This window comes from Babylonia areolata, chromosome 27, assembly GCF_041734735.1.
Source record: "Babylonia areolata isolate BAREFJ2019XMU chromosome 27, ASM4173473v1, whole genome shotgun sequence".
Classification (NCBI taxonomy): Eukaryota; Metazoa; Mollusca; class Gastropoda; order Neogastropoda; family Buccinidae; genus Babylonia; species Babylonia areolata.
This window is the reverse complement of record NC_134902.1, coordinates 8,879,459-8,901,603: the sequence shown is the minus strand read 5'-3', so window position 1 is coordinate 8,901,603 and position 22,145 is coordinate 8,879,459. Positions and strand designations below refer to the sequence as shown.

General features: G+C 40.8%; 2 protein-coding genes across 5 annotated transcripts in view; one reads left to right on the top strand and one right to left on the bottom strand.

Annotated features, from left to right (window-relative positions):
- LOC143301093 (nucleoporin NUP35-like) overlaps positions 1–11,237 on the top strand; it is a 66,478-nt gene extending 55,241 nt beyond the window's left edge. For 3 of the 4 annotated variants that reach the window (XM_076615110.1, XM_076615108.1, XM_076615109.1), the window contains exons 9-11: positions 6,772–6,900; positions 7,826–7,978; positions 10,556–11,236. In XM_076615110.1, the coding sequence (XP_076471225.1) occupies positions 6,772–6,900; positions 7,826–7,978; positions 10,556–10,633 (360 nt within the window). In that variant the 3' untranslated portion in view covers positions 10,634–11,236. Of the gene's footprint in view, positions 1–6,771; positions 6,901–7,825; positions 7,979–10,555 lie in introns of all 4 variants that reach the window. The other variant, XM_076615106.1, reaches the window with a different exon arrangement.
- Positions 11,238–16,921: 5,684 nt separating this feature from the next.
- The window catches only part of LOC143300955 (uncharacterized), a 28,997-nt gene continuing 23,773 nt past the window's right edge, over positions 16,922–22,145 (bottom strand). The window contains exon 8 of the mRNA XM_076614904.1: positions 16,922–18,543. Coding sequence (XP_076471019.1) covers positions 18,303–18,543 — 241 coding nt within the window. The 3' untranslated portion in view covers positions 16,922–18,302. The remainder of the gene's footprint in view (positions 18,544–22,145) is intronic.

Below are 22,145 nucleotides of genomic sequence, written 5' to 3'. Positions count from 1 at the left end.
TAACAAATCTGCTCGCTTTCTTAAAACCAAAAACCTGTCAGAAAAAACACCATGTAACTTCTTTTCCGACAACACAGAATTACAACCTTCCTTTCACAATGAACGAACTTAAATCTGCCCTTCAGACCTGTACAGATTCCTGTCCAGGAATGGACGAGGTCCATTATAAACTCCTAAAGCACCTTCCCCAAACCTGTCTGGACACCCTGCTTAAAGTTTATAACCACATCTGGGTCACAGGCTTCTTTCCACCCTCCTGGCGGAAAGCCCTCATAATCCCGCTGCCGAAACCGGGAAAAGACCCCTCGAACCCCTCCAACTACCGCCCAATAGCACTGACCAGCTGCATCTGCAAACTGATGGAGAAGATGGTCAACGGTAGACTGATGTGGAAACTAGAGACCGACGGCCTTCTGGCGAAAGAACAGTGCGGTTTCCGCAAGCATTGCTCTACCGTTGACCATCTGGTTCATCTGGAAACCACTGTAAGAAATGCTTTCGTGAACAAACAACATGTGGTGGCCATATTTTTTGACTTGGAGAAAGCTTACGATACCACGTGGAAGTTTGGTATTCTCTCTGACTTGCACAAGCTCGGCTTCCGAGGACACCTGCCTCAGTTCATCCACAATTTTTTACAAGACAGACAATTCCAGGTGAGAGTCGGCACCACCCTGTTCGACATTCACGAGCAGGAGCTGGGTGTCCCGCAAGGGAGCATCCTGTCGCCGGCTCTTTTCAGCATCAAAATTAATGACATCGTTCAATCCGTTCAGAAAGGATCGGACAGCTCGCTGTTCATGAATGATTTTGCCTTATATGCAACCGGCAGCACGTACGCCAGCATCCAGCGACGGCTTCAGCTCTGCGTCAACAAAGTCCAGTGTTGGGCAGAGGAGAATGGCTTCACGTTTTCATCCTCCAAAACTGAATGCATCCATTTTCATAATTTTCGCCAGTTCTATCCGGACCCTGAAATCCGTCTGGGAACATCCACCATCCCGGCGGTCAAGGAAGCCAGATTTTTAGGGGTCATCTTCGATCAGAAGCTGAACTTCCTCAGCCACATTAAACAGCTGAAAATATCTTGCCAAAAAGCCCTTAACATCATCCGAGTTGTGGCACACACGAACTGGGGTGCTGATAAGAGAACTCTCTTGCACCTCTACAGAGCCCTGGTCCGGTCCAAACTGGATTATGGAAGTGTGATATACGGCTCGGCCAGACCGTCCTATCTGAAACTGTTGGACCCTGTACACCACCAAGGGCTCCGTCTCAGCTTAGGTGCTTTCCGCACCACCCCTGTGCACAGCCTGTATGCAGAGGAGGGGGAACCGCCTCTTTCCAACCGCAGACTGAAGCTGACCCTGAACTATTATCTGAAATTGTTCTCTGAACCTACAAACCCTGCTTACGACGCTGTATTCAACAACCCTTTCGATAAGAAATTTACAGACAACCCAAACTGCATACCTCCTCTCGGACTCCGCATTCAGCCGTACTTAGAAAAGGCCGATCTGGATGTCGGTGGCATCTCGGATTTCTCTAAGTTCCCTGACAGCCCTCCGTGGACCTTTACAACACCTGAAGTCCGATTCGATCTGGCCTCGTACCGTAAGGACACCACCAGTTCTCTGGCCTACAGAACCTACTTTTCGGAACTGTGCCACAAATTCCCCACTTTTCAAAGCATCTTCACTGACGGTTCCAAGTCAGAGGACGGAGTCGCCGCATCTGCGTTCTGTCCCGCCTTTCCTGACCGGCCCTCAATGGAACACATCCTGTCTGACAGCTCGGTGTACACCGCGGAACTGACCGCACTGGTTCTGGGGTTAAAAATGGTTCTCTCTTCGAAACAGAAGAGATTCATGATCTTTTCTGACTCCTTGTCAGCCCTGGAGGCGATCGCCTGCAGGAATATCACTCATCCCAAACTGCTGGAATTTTATGGAACTTTTACTCTCGCAACGAAGAAAGGATACGAGGTTGTGTTGGCCTGGGTTCCCGGACATGTTGGCATTCGTGGTAACGAAAGGGCGGACCTGCTGGCCAGGAATGCTGTAAAGAAAGAATTGTCCAGATCCTTGGTATCCTATACAGACATGAAGCAGAAGGTCAACACTTATGTTAAGGATCTTTGGCAAGAGGAGTGGAACACCCAGACGGACAACAAGCTCTTCCAGATCCGTCCGGACCTAAAAGAGACCCTCCCTTCGGGGGTGAAGAACAGAAAGGAGGAGTCTGTGCTGTGCAGACTGCGTACGGGGCACACTTTTTTTACTCATTCTTACTTGTTGAAGGGGGAGGAGGCCCCTCGATGCATTCCCTGTGACGAGCCTCTCACCGTGAAACACGTGCTCCTTGACTGTTAGGATCTGCATGACGTTAGACGCAGACATTACACGGCGGTTTCTTTGAAGACTTTGTTTCGTGATGTCCCTCCATGGGCGCTGATGGACTTCTTAAAAGAAGTGAACCTTTTTAACCAGATTTGAAGGTTTTAAACTATGGAAGTTTTTTTTTAACTTTGGAGTGGAAAGTTTGAAGTGGTGACTCGTTTTAATTGGTTGTTTTTTTTATCCTTGTAGTAGTTATTGACGCGGCGATAGCCTTGAGATGGCCTTAGTGGTCGGCGAGGTTCTAAGCACCATAATTTCATTTCATTTCATTTCCTGAAATCCGTCTGGGAAAATCCACCATCCCGGCGGTCAAGGAAGCCAAATTTTTAGGGTTTGTTTTTGATCATAAACTGAACTTCCTCAGCCTGGTCAAACAGCTGAAAATGTCTTGTCAAAAAGCCCTGAACATCATCCGAGTGGTGGCACACACGGACTGGGGTGCTGATAGGAGAACTCTTTTGCACCTCTACAGAGCCCTGGTACGGTCCAAACCGTCTTACCTGAAACTGTTGGACCCTATACACCACCAAGGGCTCCGTCTCAGCTTAGGTGCGTTCCGCACCACCCTTGTGCACAGCCTATATGCAGAGGCGGGGGAACCGCCTCTCTCCAACCGCAGACTGAAGCTGACCCTAAACTATTACTTGAAATTGTTTTCTGAACCTACAAACCCTGCTTACGACGTTGTATTCAACAACCCCTTCAACCAAAAATTTCAAGACAACCGAAACTGCATCCCTCCTCTTGGGCATTCAGCCGCACATAGAAAATGCTGATCTGGATGTCGGTGGCATTTCAGATTTCTCCAAGTTCCCTGACAGCCCTCCGTGGACCTTTGAAACACCTGAGGTCCAATTCGATCTGGCCTCGTACCGTAAAGACTCCACCAGTTCTCTGGCCTACAGAACTTACTTTTCGGAACTCTGCCACAAATTTCCCACTTTTCAAAGAATCTTCACTGACGGTTCCAAGTCAGAGGACGGAGTCGCTGCATCTGCGTTCTGTCCCGCCTTTCCCGACCGGCCCTCAACGGAGCACATCCTGTCTGACGCATCAGTGTACACTGCGGAACTGACCGTACTGGTTCTGGCGATAAAAATGGTTCTCTCTTCAAAACAAAAGAGATTTATGATCTTTTCCGACTCCTTGTCAGCCCTGGAGGCGATCGCCTGCAGGAATATCACTCATCCCAAACTGCTGGTATTTTATGAAACTTTTACTCTCGCAACGAAGAAAGGATACGAGGTTGTGTTGGCCTGGGTTCCCAGACATGTTGGCATTCGTGGTAACGAAAGGGCAGACCTGCTGGCCAGGAACGCTGTAAAGAAAGAATTATCCAGATCCTTTGTACCATACACAGACATGAAGCAGAAGGTGAACACTTATGTTAAGGATCTTTGGCAAGAGGAGTGAAACACCCAGACGGACAACAAGCTCTTTCAGATCCGTCCAGACCTAAAAGAGACCCTCCCTTCAGGGGTGAAGAACAGAAAGGAGGAGTCTGTGCTGTGCAGACTGCATGCAGGGCACACTTTTTTTACTCATTCTTACTTGTTGAAGGGGGAAGAGGCCCCTCGATGTATTCCCTGTGATGAGCCTCTCACCATGAAACACGTGCTCCTTGACTGTTGGGATCTGCATGACCTTGTTTCGTGATGTCCCTCTGTGGGCGCTGATGGACTTCTTAAAAGAAGTGAACATTTTTAACCAGATTTCAAGTTTTTAAACTATGGAAGTTTAAAAACAACAACTTTGAGTGGAAAGTTTGAAGTGGTGACTCGTTTTAATTGTTTGTTTTCTTTTTACCCTTGTAGTAGTTATTAACGCGGCGATAGCCTTGAGATGGCCTTAGTGGTAGGCGAGGCTCTAAGCACCATAATTTCATTTCATTTCATTGGTAGTGACCTTCAACAGTGTGGTCCTCTCAGGTGAAGTGTCAGCAACACAGTGACGTTCAGCCAGATTGTTTTAAGGCTGTCATTGCAAAAAGAACAAGAGAAGCAAGGCCTTCATGACTCACTTGTGATACACTTAAAAAAAAAAAAAATCTAATCTTGTGATACACTTAAAAAAAAAAAAAATCTAATCGTTAAAATGTGTTCTGTATTTGTTATTATAAAGCTTCAGGTTAAAAAAAAAAAAAGTTCTGACGGCAGATTCGAACCCCGTGTGTTCGTGTGAGAAGAAACTGTCTTACCCAATACACTATCGTGGCTCCTTAAGTGACGTTCAAAAATTTAACATTTAAACATGCTTCTTTAAGGGCTATAAATCCATTGCGGTATTCACAGTGAGAACTCTGTTTAACCTTTTCGCTGCCAGGAAAATAAGTGAAATCTATTTGCCAGAGTTTTTTTCCCAAAAAAAACCGGGTATATATTTTCAAAAAATTCTGTGCTCTTTGTTATTGAAGAAAGACCCATAAAAGTATATATTTTCTGAAAGGTAAATGAATAAAGAATACAAAACACATGATGTTTTCCAATTTTATATATTTTTAGTGACATGCTGTAGTTTTGAAACCAGTGTTTTGTTTTTTGTCACATTTTCAACTTGTTCATTACAAACATTAGTCTGGTAATTTGCACTAAGATATCACATTTTCTGGACAAATGGATAATATCTACACACAACTTATACTAGAACAACCACAATAAAAAAATTTAAAAAAAGATACACAATGCACTGTGACTTTTCCAAGTGATAATATGGATGTGGGACCACGCCCCCTCGGTCTCCACCCCTCTCACAGGGTCACTTCATCCAGTTCTTATCAGACCACGTTGGCTGAGTGCCAAGAAAATTGCTCACACTGTGTCCTGCTAATAATTTGGTCACTTTCTGTTGGCTGCTACAGCTGTACAGCCAGCATCACTCAATGATAGTCGTATCTTGGCCAGTCACTTGATTGCTCCCTTTATTTTCTGTCAGATCATCCTTTCAATGTTCATCACTGTCTTCTCCTTCAAATTTACGCTTCAATTCTTTCTGAGCAACAGCTAAAGAAAGCAAACTTGGTTGATTTAGTGCGTTGGTTGATTTTTTGTTGAGCGAGTGAAGAGAGGAGCCAGGCAAACACAACCAAAATGTTCAAATAAAGGACTGGCTCATGACGTAGATGGGGTTTCTAGCTATAAATAGAATCTAGAAAGATTCCCCAAGCTAAAGCTACCAGTATTTTTGTCAACGGACTCAGTGCAAACCAGGGAAAAGTCAGAATATTTCGATGACGTGGTATCTCGTCATTGTGGCAGCGAAGTGTACATGCTTGCGTTGACAGTTATCTCGTCATATAGGCAGCCTAGGGGTTAAAGATTTTTTGAATGCCCAAGATACACCAGAATAATATGATTTAAACAGCGTGCTCACTGTGAATACCGCAATCGATTTATCGCCCTTTAAAAAAGCATGTTTAAATATTATATTTTTGAACGTCAGCTAAGGATCCATGATAGTATAATGGGTAAGACAATTTCTTCTCACCCGAATACGCAGGGTTCGAATCTGCCGTTAGGACGGTTTTTTTTCTTTTTCTTTTAACCCGAAGCTTTATAATAACAAATACAGAACACATTTAACGGTTAGATTTAAAAAAAAAAAAAGTATCACAAGTGAGTCTTGAAGGCCTTGCCTCTCTTGTTTTATTTTTTTGTGCCCATCCCAGAGGTGCAATATTGTTTTAAACAAGATGACTGGAAAGAACTGAATTTTTCCTATTTTTATGCCAAATTTGGTGTCATCTGACAAAGTGTTTGCAGAGAAAATGGCAATGTTAAAGTTTACCACGGACACACACACACACACACACACACACACACACACACAACTGAACACCAGGTTAAAACATAGACTCACTTTGTTTACACAAGTGAGTCAAAAAGGAGTAATGACAATGATTTCCAGATGGTGTAGTTTATTTGCATTCAACTGTGTATTTTGGCCAGACACAGAATTTATTAAAAAAAAAATTTTGTGATTGAAAGGAGCAGTGGCAGCCAAGATGGTTTTATAAGGTTTAAAAAGAGAAGAAATCAAACTGTCAATGAGATACATTTGGTTGAGGATGAAAGAACATTGATTATGGCAAGTGTATAATACTCTGATGGATTTTGGAAAGACAAATTTTTTTAATTTTTTTTAGTAAAGGTATGAAATTGGAAAGGTAAATGGGTGCACTCTATCCCTATTAGAATGCTCAATAAATTATGTTTGGTCTGTGCCAGAGGTTTAAAAAAACAACAAAACTTGGAAAGTTCAGTGACAAAGTCCATCTCCCTCTTCCCTCTCCATTGTTCTGACCCCAGGTTTTTGTCTTTTACACTGAGGAACATTAACCCCTATCTCATACTGTGTTTCTGTGCTGTTTGGCCAGGCTTCAGCAGAGGGGAACTGGATGCATGTGCACTACCAGTCCAAACTGCAAGCCAAGAAAGCCCTCAGTAAAAATGGCAAGGTGTATGGAGGACGCATGATGATTGGGGTGCTGCCCTGCATTGATAAGGTAATTTTCACTTCTCAGTTATACAGGCAGCAAAACTTCGAGAGGAGCCTGTATTTTCAGATGGAATTTATGTTTCTTTGTTTTGTTTTGTTTCGTTTTGTTTTGTTTTGAGTGTGTGTGTGTTTTGTCAACAAAAAGGAAACAACAAAAACATATGAACTGTGACACAGAGGTAAACAGAAACCCATGAACTGTGACAAAGTTTCATGATGTGACCCAGTCAGATAGATATATGACAGCAAGCAAACTGCTGTAAGGCATGCCAGTCATATAATCAAATTAAACATTGTGTAATCTGTGTACAAAATAAACTAAAGTAAATGATCATTCTGTTTTTGTCTGGATAGCACGAAAGTGTTGGACAGACAAGAGGAAATGTGATGTTTTATGTCTGTGGTCACAGAACTGACAAAATGCATTCAGCAGGATTCAGCTAGGAAATACCAGTGCAGGTTGCAAACACAGTAATGATGGATGATGATACAAACAATTTCCATATTCATGTTCATACTCGGAGGTTATGTACCATTTCCTTATTGATGATTAAACTAACATTGTCATATGTCTGAATGTAAATATATTCAACTGACCCAGTCGCACACAGTGTTTGGCATCTGCAAATACAGGAAGACCATGATTGTTTTTGATTGTGCACATCTGTGCTGAGATGCCATATACAGCAGAGTTTAAATGTGCTTCATGGGCAGTGTGATCATTTCTGATACAAAGGAAACCTTTCTGTCCAGTTGGCACAGTAAGCAACACTTCATCATCATTTCTTAACGCTAGTTAGGAGTTGGAAGCTCTGAAGGAAAAACAGGATGCTAAATTCTGTTTGTGCAGGAAAAACAGGATGTCCCTGCCATCTGTGGGATAAGAAAGAAAACCAGAACAGTTCTCAAACCTTGGTGGTGATCTGTTTCAGAATGTGATGGCTAACAAAGAGAATGCTGACTTGTGTTCAACCCCCATCACTCCGCAGCTGTCTTCCGCAGAACTCAACTCTTCAATGACCAATTCTGGCACGCCTATTCGACCCCTGATAGCTGCCTACTCAGCCTCACGCAGCGAATATGAGGTAGGCAGTGCTGACTGATGTGCTCACAAGTACAGCAGAAATTCTGATAACTCCTCATTACAATGATATCCTCATAATGATCAAAAGTTCTGACATATCATTTTTCCTACACTCACATAACATTCTTGTGTGTGATGACTTCCCACTCCAATTAGGAAACCAACCTTTCAGTGGTTTGTGATGACTTTTAAGATACAACTGGTCAAATAGTGGTTACTCATCCTTGGATCCTGTCCTGAATTACGCTTGTTCATTGCTCCTGACTGTAAAACTGAATCCTTTGGTAAATGATCTCTTTTGCATTCAGCTCCATCTGTGTGGAAAACTTTACTTCAGAATCTTTAGAGCTCCTCTTCACTCGTCTCATTGAAGACTGGTATGAAACAGCTTAATGAATTATTACACTTAAGTTCAGCCTTCAGAACATTAGATTATGAAACAAACATCATCAATATGTGTTTTCAGGCTAGAAGAGATAAAACGACTGTAGAGATATAGAAAGCATGTCACTTTTTGTGTATGTGAACTGTTAATAATGTCAAATAAAGATTGTATTGCAATATTGCATTGCATTACTCTGTCACAACAGATTTCTCTGTGTGAAATTTGGGCTGCTTTCCCCAGGGAGAGCGTATCGCTACAATGAGAGTGCCACCCCCACCCCCCCTTTTTTTTCCTGTCTGCTGTTGTATTTGTTTTCCTACCAAAGTGGATTTTTCCATGGAATTTTGCCAGGGACATCCTTTTGTTGCCATGGGCTCTTTAACATGCACTAAGTGCATGCTGCATGCGGGACCTCATTTGTCTTTTTTGCTGGTTTTTTTTTTCAGTATCATGAAACCATCAGCCCCTGCATGGATACAGAAGATGACAGTTTTCTTTAATTTGTATGTAGGACCTTGGTTTCTCGTCTCATCCGAATGACTAGTGTCCAGGCCACTGCTCAAGGTCTAGTGGAGGGGGAGAAAATACTGGCGAGTTCTGGGATTGAACCAGTGCTCTCATATTCTCTCATTTCCTAACCAGACTCATTATTTCTAGGCCATCACTTCATTTAAAGATGGAGTTGTCAAAGATGGTTTTGTTACTAATAAAATCTTAGAGTTGATCATTTTGCTGGGTAAATTTCATGTTTATAAATGGAAATGTAAACCACAGGTTACTGCCATTACTAGAATGATGAAAAACACATGTTATCCTTGCACTGTTGTCAGATATGTTATCCCTGCACTGTTGTCACAAATGTTTTCCCTGCACTGTTGTCACAGATGTTTTCCCTGCACTGTTATCACATGTTATCCCTGCACTGTTGTCACATGTTATCCCTGCACTGTTGTCACAAATGTTTTCCCTGCACTGTTGTCACAGATGTTATCCTTGCATTGTTGTCACATGTTATCACTGTTGTCACATGTTTTCCCTGCACTGTTGTCACAAATGTTTTCCCTGCACTGTTGTCACAGATGTTATCCCTGCACTGTTGTCACAAATGTTTTCCCTGCACTGTTGTCACATGTTATCCCTGCACTGTTGTCACATATGTTATCCCTGCACTGTTGTCACAGATGTTATCCTTGCATTGTTGTCAGTGTTATCCCTGCAATGTTGTCACAGATATTATCTCTGCAATGTTGTTGCAGATGTTGACCCTGCACTGTTGTCAATGTTATCCCTGCACTGTTGTCACATATGTTATCCTGCACTGTTGTCAGTGTTATCCCTGCACTGTTGTACACAGATATCCTGCACTGTGGTCACAGATGTTATCCCTGCACTGTTGTCAGATATGTTATCCCTGCAATGTTGTCAGATTTCAGATATGTTATCTCTGCAATGTTGTCAGATATGTTATCCCTGCAGTGTTGCCAGATGTTATCCCTGCACTGTTGTCGCAGATGTTGACCCTGCACTGTTGTCAATGTTATCCCTGCACTGTTGTCAGTGTTATCCCTGCACTGTTGTCACAGTTGTTATCCTGCACTGTTGTCACAGATATTATCCCTGCACTGTTGTCAGTGTTATCCCTGCACTGTTGTCACAGATGTTATCCTGCACTGTTATCACAGGTGTTATCCCTGCACTGTTGTCACAGATGTTATCCCTGCACTGTTGTCAGTGTTATCCCTGCACTGTTGTCACAGATGTTATCCCTGCACCATTGTCAGTATTATCCCTGCACTGTTGTCACAGATGTTATCCCTGCACTGTTGTCCACAGTTGTCACAGATGTTATCCCTGCACTGTTGTCACAGATATTATCTGCACTGTTGTCAGTGTTGTCCCTGCACTGTTGCCAGTGTTATTCATGCACTGTTGTCACACTATTATCTGTGGGCTGTATTCACATATGTTATCCAGGTTCCAGTGTTGATGCTCTTCAATTCCCCCAGCCCTGTTTCTTGTTTCTCAGACTATAAATGCTCACAAGGTGACTTGGATAGTTCACACAGTTGTGGCTGTGTGTTCTGTTATCTCCTTTCTTTCCTTTAACTTTCATTTGTTTTCCTTTTGTTTGTTTGTTTGCGATTGTCTTTGGTTGGTCAGTTGTAAATGAGGTGGTGGTTTGTGTGTTTACAGGTGATGAAGAACAAGCAGACCCCACAGAAGGACAACAGCATTGTGACTAAAGTGAAAGAATACATGTTTGGATGGTAGTGGACAGTGTATTGTGACCACACTGAAAGAATGCTTGTTTGGAAGGTAGTAACAGCAAAAGGGAACATTGCATATGCTGGTGCTTGGGACATTGATGGACTTCAAACATTTGGATGGAACTGTAACAAATGGACTATAGCCAGTGATGATTGACTGCTGGTGTTAACATTGTGATGTTTAGGTGGCAGTGTTAATTATAGTGATGTTTAGGTGGTAGAGTTAATATAGTGATGTTTAGGTCAGGTGGTAGTGGTTTGAGAGTGAAGGATGGCAGTGGTAAGAGTGTAATGGTGGGGTGGTTGTGGTAATGTAGTGGTGTGTAGGTGGCAGCATTGATATAATGATGTTAAGGTGGCAGTGTTAGTTATAGTGATGTTTTGGGTGGCAGTGTTAATATAGTGATGTTTAGGTGGTAGTGGTTAGAGAGTGAAGGATGGCAGTGGTAAGATCGTAATGGTGGTGTGGTTGTGGTAATGTAGTGATGTTTAGGTGGTAGTTGAAAGAGAGTGAAGGGTGGCAAAGGTAAGATTGTGATGGTTTGGTGGTTTTGGTAATGTAGTGATGTTTGTGGTAGTGGTAAGAAAGTGAAGGGTGGCAATGGTAAGAGTGTAATGGTTGGGTGGTTGTGGTAATATAGTGATGGGTGGTGGTGTTAGCACCACTCCTCTCCCTTCCTGCAGCACACGCACACACTCTGCCCCTCTCACTGTCACTTGTTCAACACTGCTTTCTGCTTTGACAGCTTGACTTGACAAGCATCAAATGTTGCTATCAGTTTCATCACTGTCTTGTCGTTACCTTCACTACCTTCATGTTCTAATGAATCATCAGACATGAGATCCATCTCCTATGTCCACCCTATCCACGATCAACCAGCACAGTGATGTGAATGTGCAGACTGGGTCCACTGCCTCTGCTTGTTGAAAGTATTTGCCTTTTTAGCAAAGGAGGAAAATGCCCTTTTTATGTGCCTTCCATGTGGACCAGTTTGCTATTCATTATCGAGAAGAAAAGGCTCTTCATTCTGACAGGGTTTCATCTGAAAATTCAAAAGCTTAGGATTAATTTTCTTCCTCAGGGAAAATCAATAGGAAACATTTGATGCTTGTCAAGTCAAGCTGTCAAAGCAGAAAGCAGTGTTGAACAAGTGACAGTGAGAGGGGCAGAGTTTGTGCGTGTTCTGCAGGAAAGGAGAGGAGTGGTGCTAACACCACCACCCATCACTATATTACCACAACCACCCAACCATTACACTCTTACCATTGCCACCCTTCACTCTCTTACCACTACCACATAAACATCACTACATTACCAAAACCACCAAACCATCACAATGTTACCAAGAGTTATCGGTCAAGCTTCTGACACTCAGATGAATCCCTGTATGCTCATTTAAAAAGTATTTTTACACTATAGACACATCAAGCTAAGTCAGATGAAGGAAAAATCAGAATAGATGCATGCTACCAACTGAAGGCATAATAGCAAATAGTGTCCAGACATTTAAAAAGAAATCTCTTCAATTTTTTGTTTTTTCCTTTTTAGATATATACACATTCATTTTTGAACAAAAACCCCAACAAACCCCCAAACGCATTGAATTTCAAAGCGAATTGTTAAATGCAAGTTTTTTAGATCTGAAATAATCAAATTCACTTTTTGCAAGTGATATCTTCTAATGTCAGTGTTAGATTTGAAACATAAAAGTCCTCAATTTACTGGCATGGTCAGTTGATAAGGACAGGACTGGACATTTGTGGTCCACACTGCTGTGCAGAGCTAGGTGATCATTCTCTTTGTTCTGGTGTGTGACCATACAGAAACAAGTCTTGCTGCCCTGGCAAAAACTTGAATTTTTGCTTTGGTGGCATAATTATGGAAATAGGTCATCAGAATTGGTTCTCTTGGACAGTAGATCACTGTCACAATACTGAAGTAAACACTGTCAGAATAAACAATAAGCTGCATGCTCATTGGCTTGAATTCACATCAGCAGTGCTTGGAAGTCCACAAAAGCATATAATTGGATGCAACTTGGTTACAAACATTGGTCGCCATGTCTGACTTGACAAAATATCATTTGGATGAGGTACTGATTTGATTGAATTAAAAACATTTGGTCATTTTCAAGAGCTGTTCGTCAAACAGCCATCACTCAGATAAATCCCTGTATGCTCATTTAACCTTCGTCACATGTTGTGGGTATTAAAGTCATGATTTTCACTTGATAACTTAGTGTTTACCTTCACAAAATTTTATGACTTTGTCAATAAAGCATGGTTCCACATTTGTACCAAAAATGTTTGTTTTTGTCAGTAAACAAAGGAGTAAACAAAAAATAAATTTCCCAGTAAGTTGTTGGTCTGAGCAGATCCATACTCTCAGAGAAGAAACCCGTAGTGCCGTGGGTCTGGCCACATCCATGCATGCTGAAGACACAGGATCTGAACCTTATCTAAGCATCCTGTCTCCCGTAATGTGCTGGCTGGCTTCACTTTTACAAACATGCGAGTGTTGGCATATGGCCATACGTTTTGAGCGTGGGGTCGCCTCCGCTGCAATTTCTACGGTCACTTCATCCGCGTGTGTGTGTGTTTGCACTCGCAGCTTTGACTGTACAAACTATTCAATCTCTAAAAAAGGCAATTGCTGCATACTTAAATAAAGCTGTGTTGTCAGAAAACATGCATGTGTGTATCTTTACAATACTGAATGGCCTTTACACACATGTATTACTATCAGCCTGTTTCCACCATTGTCAATCATCATTCATTGTCCCATCGATCATAGCTTTTCCGATGACAACCAGCTGTATCTGTTGGGACTCTGTCTCTTCTTCCCTCTCTCATTGACTCTGCTCAGGTCTGCATCTCCAATCTGAAGATATGGATGACTGAAAACAAGCAAACATTAAATGAGGATAAAACTGAAATCATGATTATCACCCCACAAAGACTTTGCCACTCAGTCTCTCTTCCTTCCTCAGTCTCCCTCGATGACACCAGCATTCCTCTTTCATCTGTAATCTTGGTGTCATACTCAACCAGTCTCTTTCCTGTCAGAAGCATGTTGCAAACATATGCAAATAGTGTTACTTTGAAATTTGCAGAATTGCATCCATTCAACATCTGACTGAGGATGCAACCAAAACTCTCCTCTGTGTCTTTGTGCAGTTCCACCTGGATTATTGTAATTCCATACTTGTTGGTTCACCCAGCTACCTCATTGCTAGGCTTCAGAAAGTCCAGAACCATGCTGCTCGTCTTGTCTTTCGTTCCTGTAAATTTGATCACGTCGACAGGCGCAATAGCCGGATGGTTAAAGCGTTGGACTTTCAATCTGAGGGTCCCGGGTTCGAATCACGGTGACGGCGCCTGGTGGGTAAAGGGTGGAGATTTTTCCGATCTCCCAGGTCAACATATGTGCAGACCTGCCAGTGCCTGAACCCCCTTCGTGTGTATACACATGCAGAAGATCAAATATGCACGTTAAAGACCCTGTAATCCATGTCAGCCTTTGGTGGGTTATAGAAACAAGAACATACCCAGCATGCATGCCCCCAAAAGCGGTGTATGGCTGCCTACATGGCGGGTTAAAAACGGTCATACGCGTAAAAGCCCACTTGCGTATATACGGGTGAATGTGGGAGTTGCAGCCCATGAATGCAGAAGAAGAAGAAAAAAGATCACGTCTCTCCTCTCCTTCAAGCTTTGCATTGGCTCCCAGTACAAGAAAGAATTATTTACAAAGTCGTCTCTCTTTGTTTCAAGTCCATTGAGGCCTCTGGTCCACAGTATCTTTCTGATCTCATTCATCCTTACATACCCTCTTGCCAACTCCACTCTTCTTCTGACACCTGCATGCTTAGGATGCCCCCTGTTTGAACCAAAATGTATTGTCAGCATATTTTTTCATACCAAGCCCCTGTTCTTTGGAATCGACTTCCTCAGCCACTTGCTCATCTTCGCTGCAATCTTTCAAATCCAGTCTGAAGACCCACCTTTTCCCCTCCTGAATAAATCTCAACAGCTCATCCCTTTGCAGTATGAACTAAAATGACTATTAGTGAGTGATTGTGTTTTGATGGTTTCAGAATTTGTTGGTTGTATTTTTGATTGTGTACTATTTATAATTTGTGTGTGTGTGTTGTGGGTGTGTATGTTGGTGGGGGGCAGGGGGGGGGGGATGGATAATTTCTAATAATGTCTGGTATCTTATGTTGAATTTTTCCTTTTTTGATATTTATGTATGTGTTCTATTTGAAAACGCCTAGGGCTTAATTTTCAAGATGAGGCATAAATGATAATAGTAATAATGATAATAATAATAGTGTGAATTTCTCAGTCAATGGAGGCTCGGTCACATACCCCTGATCACATGATCCCTTTCTAAATTACAACTGCGTGCTCACACTTCTGAAGTGCATCACAAGCACACCAACCATGCTTTTTTTTCTCTCTCTCTCTCATGTATATATATATAACACACGCGTGCCCACATACACACATGAATGCGTGCGCGCACACATAAACACACAAGTGGACACACACAAAGCAACATACACATACGCACACATGCACACTTATTTGTGTACACATTTACACACACACCAACAACTTCAACAACACACACAGCACCTATGAGAGCGCATTTACACCACTGATATGACACAGTCAGTGGTACACATCACAGCTGGATTGAATACCACAGCACATGACATGGTGTTGAAGACAGATCTCTGTATGGGTAAACAAATGCAGGCGCACACACATGCACGGTCGCCCGAATGGTTGGGCAATTCACATTACCATACATATTGAAACAAAGAAACCAGTTGAATCAATTGCATAAAAGCTTATTCATTTGTTATTTGTAAACTCCATGTCATCATTATTATCATTATTTTTATGAGCATTTACGCCTCATCTTGAAAATGAGCCCTAGGTGTTTACAAGTAGAAAACATATCAAAAAGGAAAAATAGAACACAAGATACCAAACACAAATTATTCAACCCCCCCCCCCCCCCACACACACACACACACCCACAACACACAAGTCATAGCACACAATCATAAATAGTACAAAATCAGTAATACAGCCAACAAATTCTGAAACTCTCAAACTCACTCACTCACGAATAGTCATTTTAGTTCATACTGGAAAGGGATGAGCTGTTGAAAAAATATTCAGGAGGGGAAAGGTGGGTCTTCAGACTTGATTTAAAAGATTGCAGCGAAGATGAGTGATGAAGAGGCTGAGGAAGTTGTTTTTTTTCATGTGCAGAGTGTGTTATTAGACACCAGTGTATATATATTGTTTCATGCGAGGCGCTCAGACCCAATATATGGGGAGTTTGTGGCATATAAGCACTATCTATTACTGTAGTTATTATCTGCCTTGAGGTATGGTGTCCCACAGGGGTGTTCTGGATGCAGTTCTTTTTGTGCTGTATGCTGCTCCTGTATTGGATGCCATGTCATCATGTGATGTTGCATGAAACTTTGCTGATGACCCTCAACTTAATCAGTCAACTTGCATAGCTGAAATTGATGCACTGGTGTCTGGGAGGAGATTGCAATGTGGACTTAAAGGACTGGATGACTCTCCATAAACAGTTCCTTTCACTTTGTGCTGTATGATAAGTTATTCATAATTTGCTGATTTTTTTTTTTTAATGTAAATGCTTACTGGTCGAGACAATACAAGGTCTGCCGAGCTTTGTTCATCTTGAGTGTCTGTCTTCTGATGGATCTGGTGGAGAGGGGGCAGGGAAAAACTGTAGTATTTTCTAAATGAGCTTAACAGTGTAACAAAAATGCACTTGGGAAGTTGATTCCAAAGAATGGGGGCTTGGTATGAAAAACTGCGTTAGCCATCATTTTGAATCGAACGGGGGATCCTAAGCATGCGGGTGTCAGAAGAAGAGTGGAGATGGTGTGAGGGTATGTAAGGATGAATAAGATCAGAAAGATAGTGTGGACCACAAACCTCAATGCACTTGACCACAGCAATTTCATCCGCAGATTTTGGCTAACACAGCAAACCAATCCCAAATGATTGGTTGGGGAATTGGTAGGAAGGGGCCATTTCTAACTTTTGCCTTGTCTGTTAATTTTCTTTGTAGAGAACACTTTTTTTTGCCATATGATTTTATATTTTGACCATGGAATTTAGAAAGAAAAACATCTGACTGAGTGAATAGATGAAAAGGCAGAAAACTGGCATGCATGTTGCACACACACACATACACACACTGAAACCTCTCAAATCTTCCAAAACTACCTCACAATCTTCACTTTTTTACTAGGAAACTTATTCAGTCAGAAAATCTGAGCGACATATAATCTCAATGTGGATACCTGTGGTTCTGTTCCTTTTTCCCATCTGTTATCCATTCCCTGCTTGAAATATCATCAGTATAACATGGGATGTAAACCACTAATACAGAATGAAAGGTGAATCTACAGTGAGTGTCATTTAATTGCAGGAGAGAAGAAATGCATGCAAATTCAGATAAACAAACAACAACAAAATATATATATGATCAGACCATAAAGTTATTTCATACACAGCATCATCCACTTTATATACATATGTCACCTAAAAACCAAATAAAATGCTAAATTATTGTTTAATACATGTTGGACCTGTTGACCAGATGTCAGCATTTGCACTGTCCTAAACCCTCAAAACCTAGTCTTCAAACAAGTCCTACAGTGTTTGAAGCCCAACAATTTCTACAGTGTTTGCACAGTCCTAAATCCTTAAAAATAGTCTTTAAACAATTCCTACAGTGTTTGCACAGTCCTAAACCCTTAAAAATAGTCTTTAAACAATTCCTACAGTGTTTGCACAGTCCTAAACCCTTAAAAAATAGTCTAAACAATTCCTACAGTGTTTGCACAGTCCTATACCCTTAGAAAAATAGTCTTAAAACCTCAAAACAATTCCTTTTCTCATAAAACACACACCAGCACTGTATCACAATGATGAATCCTGTCACTGTCTATAGTTATGGCACAGTAACATGGTATACTCCCTTTTTCAGCACTCTCCTCCACATCACTTATCTTAATCAGTATTAATCATTTTTCAAAATAGTTTCTAACACCTGACAATTTCCGCATTGTCACAGTGAATTAAAAACATGTCTGATTCTAATGAAAAAATGTTTTTCAAATCAACATAAACAACAGCACAATAATCAATACATGACCACACTGATCTTTAAACATATTATTCAGTTTCATCATTTTTTCCCTCTCTTTGCTTTGGCAGGACCAAACTCACATCTGCAGGTCAAAATTGTTTCTTTTATCAACATGAGTAAGACACAAATTGCATGGCAAAATTTATTTCTCTTGCTTTTTTTATTTTTATATTGCTACAATAACATAACAAATACAGGACAAAATTAACCTCTCATCAACATATGTTCCTTTCTTTTGCAAACATAAAAAACCCACACCCGAGTGTATCAAACACGAACAATGAAAACTGACTGGCTGGATGCACCACCCATCAGATTACCACTGCCATTGCAAGCAGGCCCTATCTAGCACTACTCCTCCATCACCCATTAGATTACCACTGCCATTGTAAGCAGGCCCTATCTAGCACTCCTCCTCCATCACCCATTAGATTACCACTGCCATTGTAAGCAGGCCCTATCTAGCACTCATCCTCTGCCCCCCTGCCTCAGCACGCCTTTTCAGGAGCTCCCTGTGGCGATCACTCCTGACGGTGCCGATCCAGTAGTTGTAGCAGCTGTCCAGGGTGCGGTCCAGCTGTCGCGTCTTGGTGGCCTCGTGCAGCATGAACTCCAGCAGGGGCACCTTGTAGTGCTCCAGCCCCATCTCCCCAAGGCTCTTAAGGATGCGGGTGATACGCAGATAATTGTGCATGGAACTGAAAGCACCATGGATTACTTGTCATGTCATGTATCAACTTGAATTCAACAAGTTACAAAGTTTTGACACAAATACTCAGGATGACTTGATGACCCATGGGGATAACTGTCCCAGAAAAGCAGGGAGGGAAAGGGACACTCCGAAGGAAGACATAAATGACGACAAATTCAATGGTCACCAAGAAAGTTATGTAGTGTCATCATAGGACCAAAGTTACAAATAACTGAGCTGTTCAAGTGCACACAGAACACTGCTGATTACTCCTGTCAAATGGCCCTCGCTGTCCTCTTAATTTGAAATTCCAGGTCTTTATTGTACAAATGCTGAAACAAGGCTTATGTGGGATTGTAATGGACTTAATTTTTCATTTCCAAATAGGCTGCCAAAAAGATATTGGATACATACTGAAAAGAATGGGATCAAATGTGACACTGAGATTGCAGACTGCAGAAAAAAAGGCAGTATCAACAGTGCCAATACAGACAGGCGGAGGAAGAGGAGGGTTATTATAGAATTTGGAGGGAGAAAGGAGCAAAATTTATCTTTTCCCTTCACTGAATTATGTTCAGTGTCATCCATTGTTTTAATTCTGTAATCCAGTTGTGGGAGCTTGTGTTCATGTTGTTGACTTCAGAAATGGAACTGATAGTTGTAGGTGGGTGTTGTCAGCATAGCTTTCGTGTGACAGTGACTGAGTGAATGTTGATACATCATGTTAGATACAGATCTGATGTACAAAAGAAACCGGACACATCCAAACACAAAACCATGTGAGACCCCATATACAATAACAGTTTAGTGGTGTTGCAGATAAGTCTTTAAAAAGGCTGTTTACAGAGATTGTCTGGGACAGAGATGGGATTTCTGCCACTTTAAACTGTGCAGGAAATGCTGACAGAGGTTTAAGTCTAGATAGGTGGATGTTGTGATCAATAGTGTTGAAACCTGCAGAAAGATCCAAAAGGGATAGAAGAGATATTTTGTCGTTTATGACTTTAAGGAGGAAAGTCTGTGTGTTGTGCCCAGTCCTATAAGCAAACTGGTGTGGATCACTCAGACTGTCATTCAGGTGGACCAAAAACTGTGACAATGAATCTCTCAATATATTTTGAAAGGAAAGGGAGGTTAGAAACTGGTCCATCGTTGTTTAAAAAACAAAATTATGGGTAGTTTGGGTCCATAGATAGCAGTCAAATGAAAGCAGTCCACAAGGGAATGATTGTAATTTAACTTCCAATAGTTACTGTCATTTTCAGCCTGTCTGGCACAACTTTTTTAACATTAAAAAACCCCTCAAATCTGACACTGCATCTTATCAACTGTATGGGTCCTATCTGCACCTGCAAACTATATTCTGAGTGCCTCTTGATGCCACCTCTCACAATAAACTCAATATCTGACAACATACTTGATCACACACGATCACACTGAACTGCCACACTAAGATACTTCAGGCTCATCACTTGTTTGATTCAACATTATTGATGTTCACCACTGTACCAGATTGAAACAAAATCACATATTACTACAAATTTAAAATGAATATGATTGCAATTTGGAAGAAAAAAAAAGAAAATAAAAAAGGAGGAGCATCTGAGTTGCTGGGAAAATAGAGAAATCAGAAAAATAAACGGACTGCCTTCAAAACTTTTCGAACATGCAAAGCTAGCTGGCAGCTGTAAGTGGAAGCAGGGCTAACAGACTGGAATATGCTTTAACAAGGTAATGCACTGGGGCAAGACAGCAGTGCACATTTGACTGAAGGCTTCAGGATGGTAGAAATGGTTAAAGCTGATGGAAAAGCAAGTAACAGAACAAACAGATTAAACAGAGCTGAGTCAACAAGCAGATGGAAACTGGATTTTTATCTAGTTCCTGAATATGTCACTACCCCAAAAACAACATCAGGTTAGGGTATTCCAAATATACAAAAGTACATAGAGGCTATAAAAATATCATGGGTTAGGAAACTACACACAGGAACAGCAAAGTGGAAAAAAATACTCTTAGTCAAATCCCCAGAAATCAACACCCTGGATCTGTATGGACCAAGAAAATTTGTAAACGTTGAATGTAATAGATTCTGGAAAGATGTATATTGGGCATATGTGAATTTTACAAAACATGTTAGGTTAAAAGAAGCACAAGAGGCACTTGTAGAACCACTTTTTCATAACGATAAATTTAAAGTTGGTAATAAGACAGTTTATTTAAAAAACTGGACCAGTAAAGGTATTTTCCTGGTTAGAGATATTGTAGACGAAAGCAGGTGCTTCCTTAGTCATAAAGATTTCACAGAAAAATATGATGTTAAAGTTAATTATTTACTGTATATGGGATTTATACGCTCCATTAAAAGTTACTTAAGCACAAACAATATTACTATCACAGATAAAACATGCAATAAAGAACCAAAAGCACTACAAATAATAGCAAAGGCTAAGAAAGGATCTAAAATATATTATGATATATTACTTGAACTGATTTTTATATATAAATTCTTTTATCAAGTGGGAGCAAAAACTAGATATTGCAATAAATTGGGATACGACTATGAAACAAGTGAAAAACATAAAGGAAGTAAAATTGAAATGGTTCCAGATCAGAATATGTCATGGTATATTGGTTACAAACAAAATACTTAAAAAAATGGGAATAACAAATAGAGACATGTGCAATTTCTGTAAAAATGACATAGACACAATTCAACACTATTTATGGCACTGTACATTTACTCATCTCTTTTGGGGGGACTTAGAAAATGTCTTGAAGGAAAAGTGTGAAAATTGTGCAAATGTAAAGTTGAATATAGAGTTAGTATTATTTGGAAATGATGATATTACAAAAACAGATGAAATATTTGACTATATCATTCTAGTGGCGAAACATTTCACCTATAAATGCAGAATAAATCAAATCAAACCATGCATAAAGTACTTCCTTACAGACCTAAGAAACATATACAAAACCGAAAAATATATACACTCGATGGAAATGATGTCCACAGCATTTTCTAGAAAATGGTACCCATACATAAAAATGATGGAAGGCAGCGAGGAGGAGGAGGAATGACAACCACGAATATAACGTTTGTTCTTTTTAAAAAAAATATTTTCCTTTCATTTATTTACTTTTTTTATGCAGTGCATATGACTTTATTTGTGGTTTTTTTTCTGTATAAAAACAATGTTGTGTTGTTGTTTTTCTGCTTTATAGTTTAAATAATGGATAATAAGTAATATTATTGATAATTACAAATACAATTTTTGTATGTCCGCCGGTATGTATGTAATGTATGTATGCATTCATTAAATGTTAAACTTGAATAAAAATGTTTATTAAAAAAAAAACCAGGACAACAAAAACAAAACAACAAAAAAACCCAAAAAACAACATCAGGTCAACAAACCCAATCTGCACCATTCGATATGGAGGACTTTCACTTTTCAGGATTTTCAGATGTGGCTCATTAGTGGTATGTGTGTGTGCCTTTTAAATAACTTCTTTTTTTATAATTCAAATTCAGATGGTGTGCCTTAAGCGCTGTACTGACTTTTGGGCCTGAAATTACAGTATGCTATTGCAATACCTAATGATCTT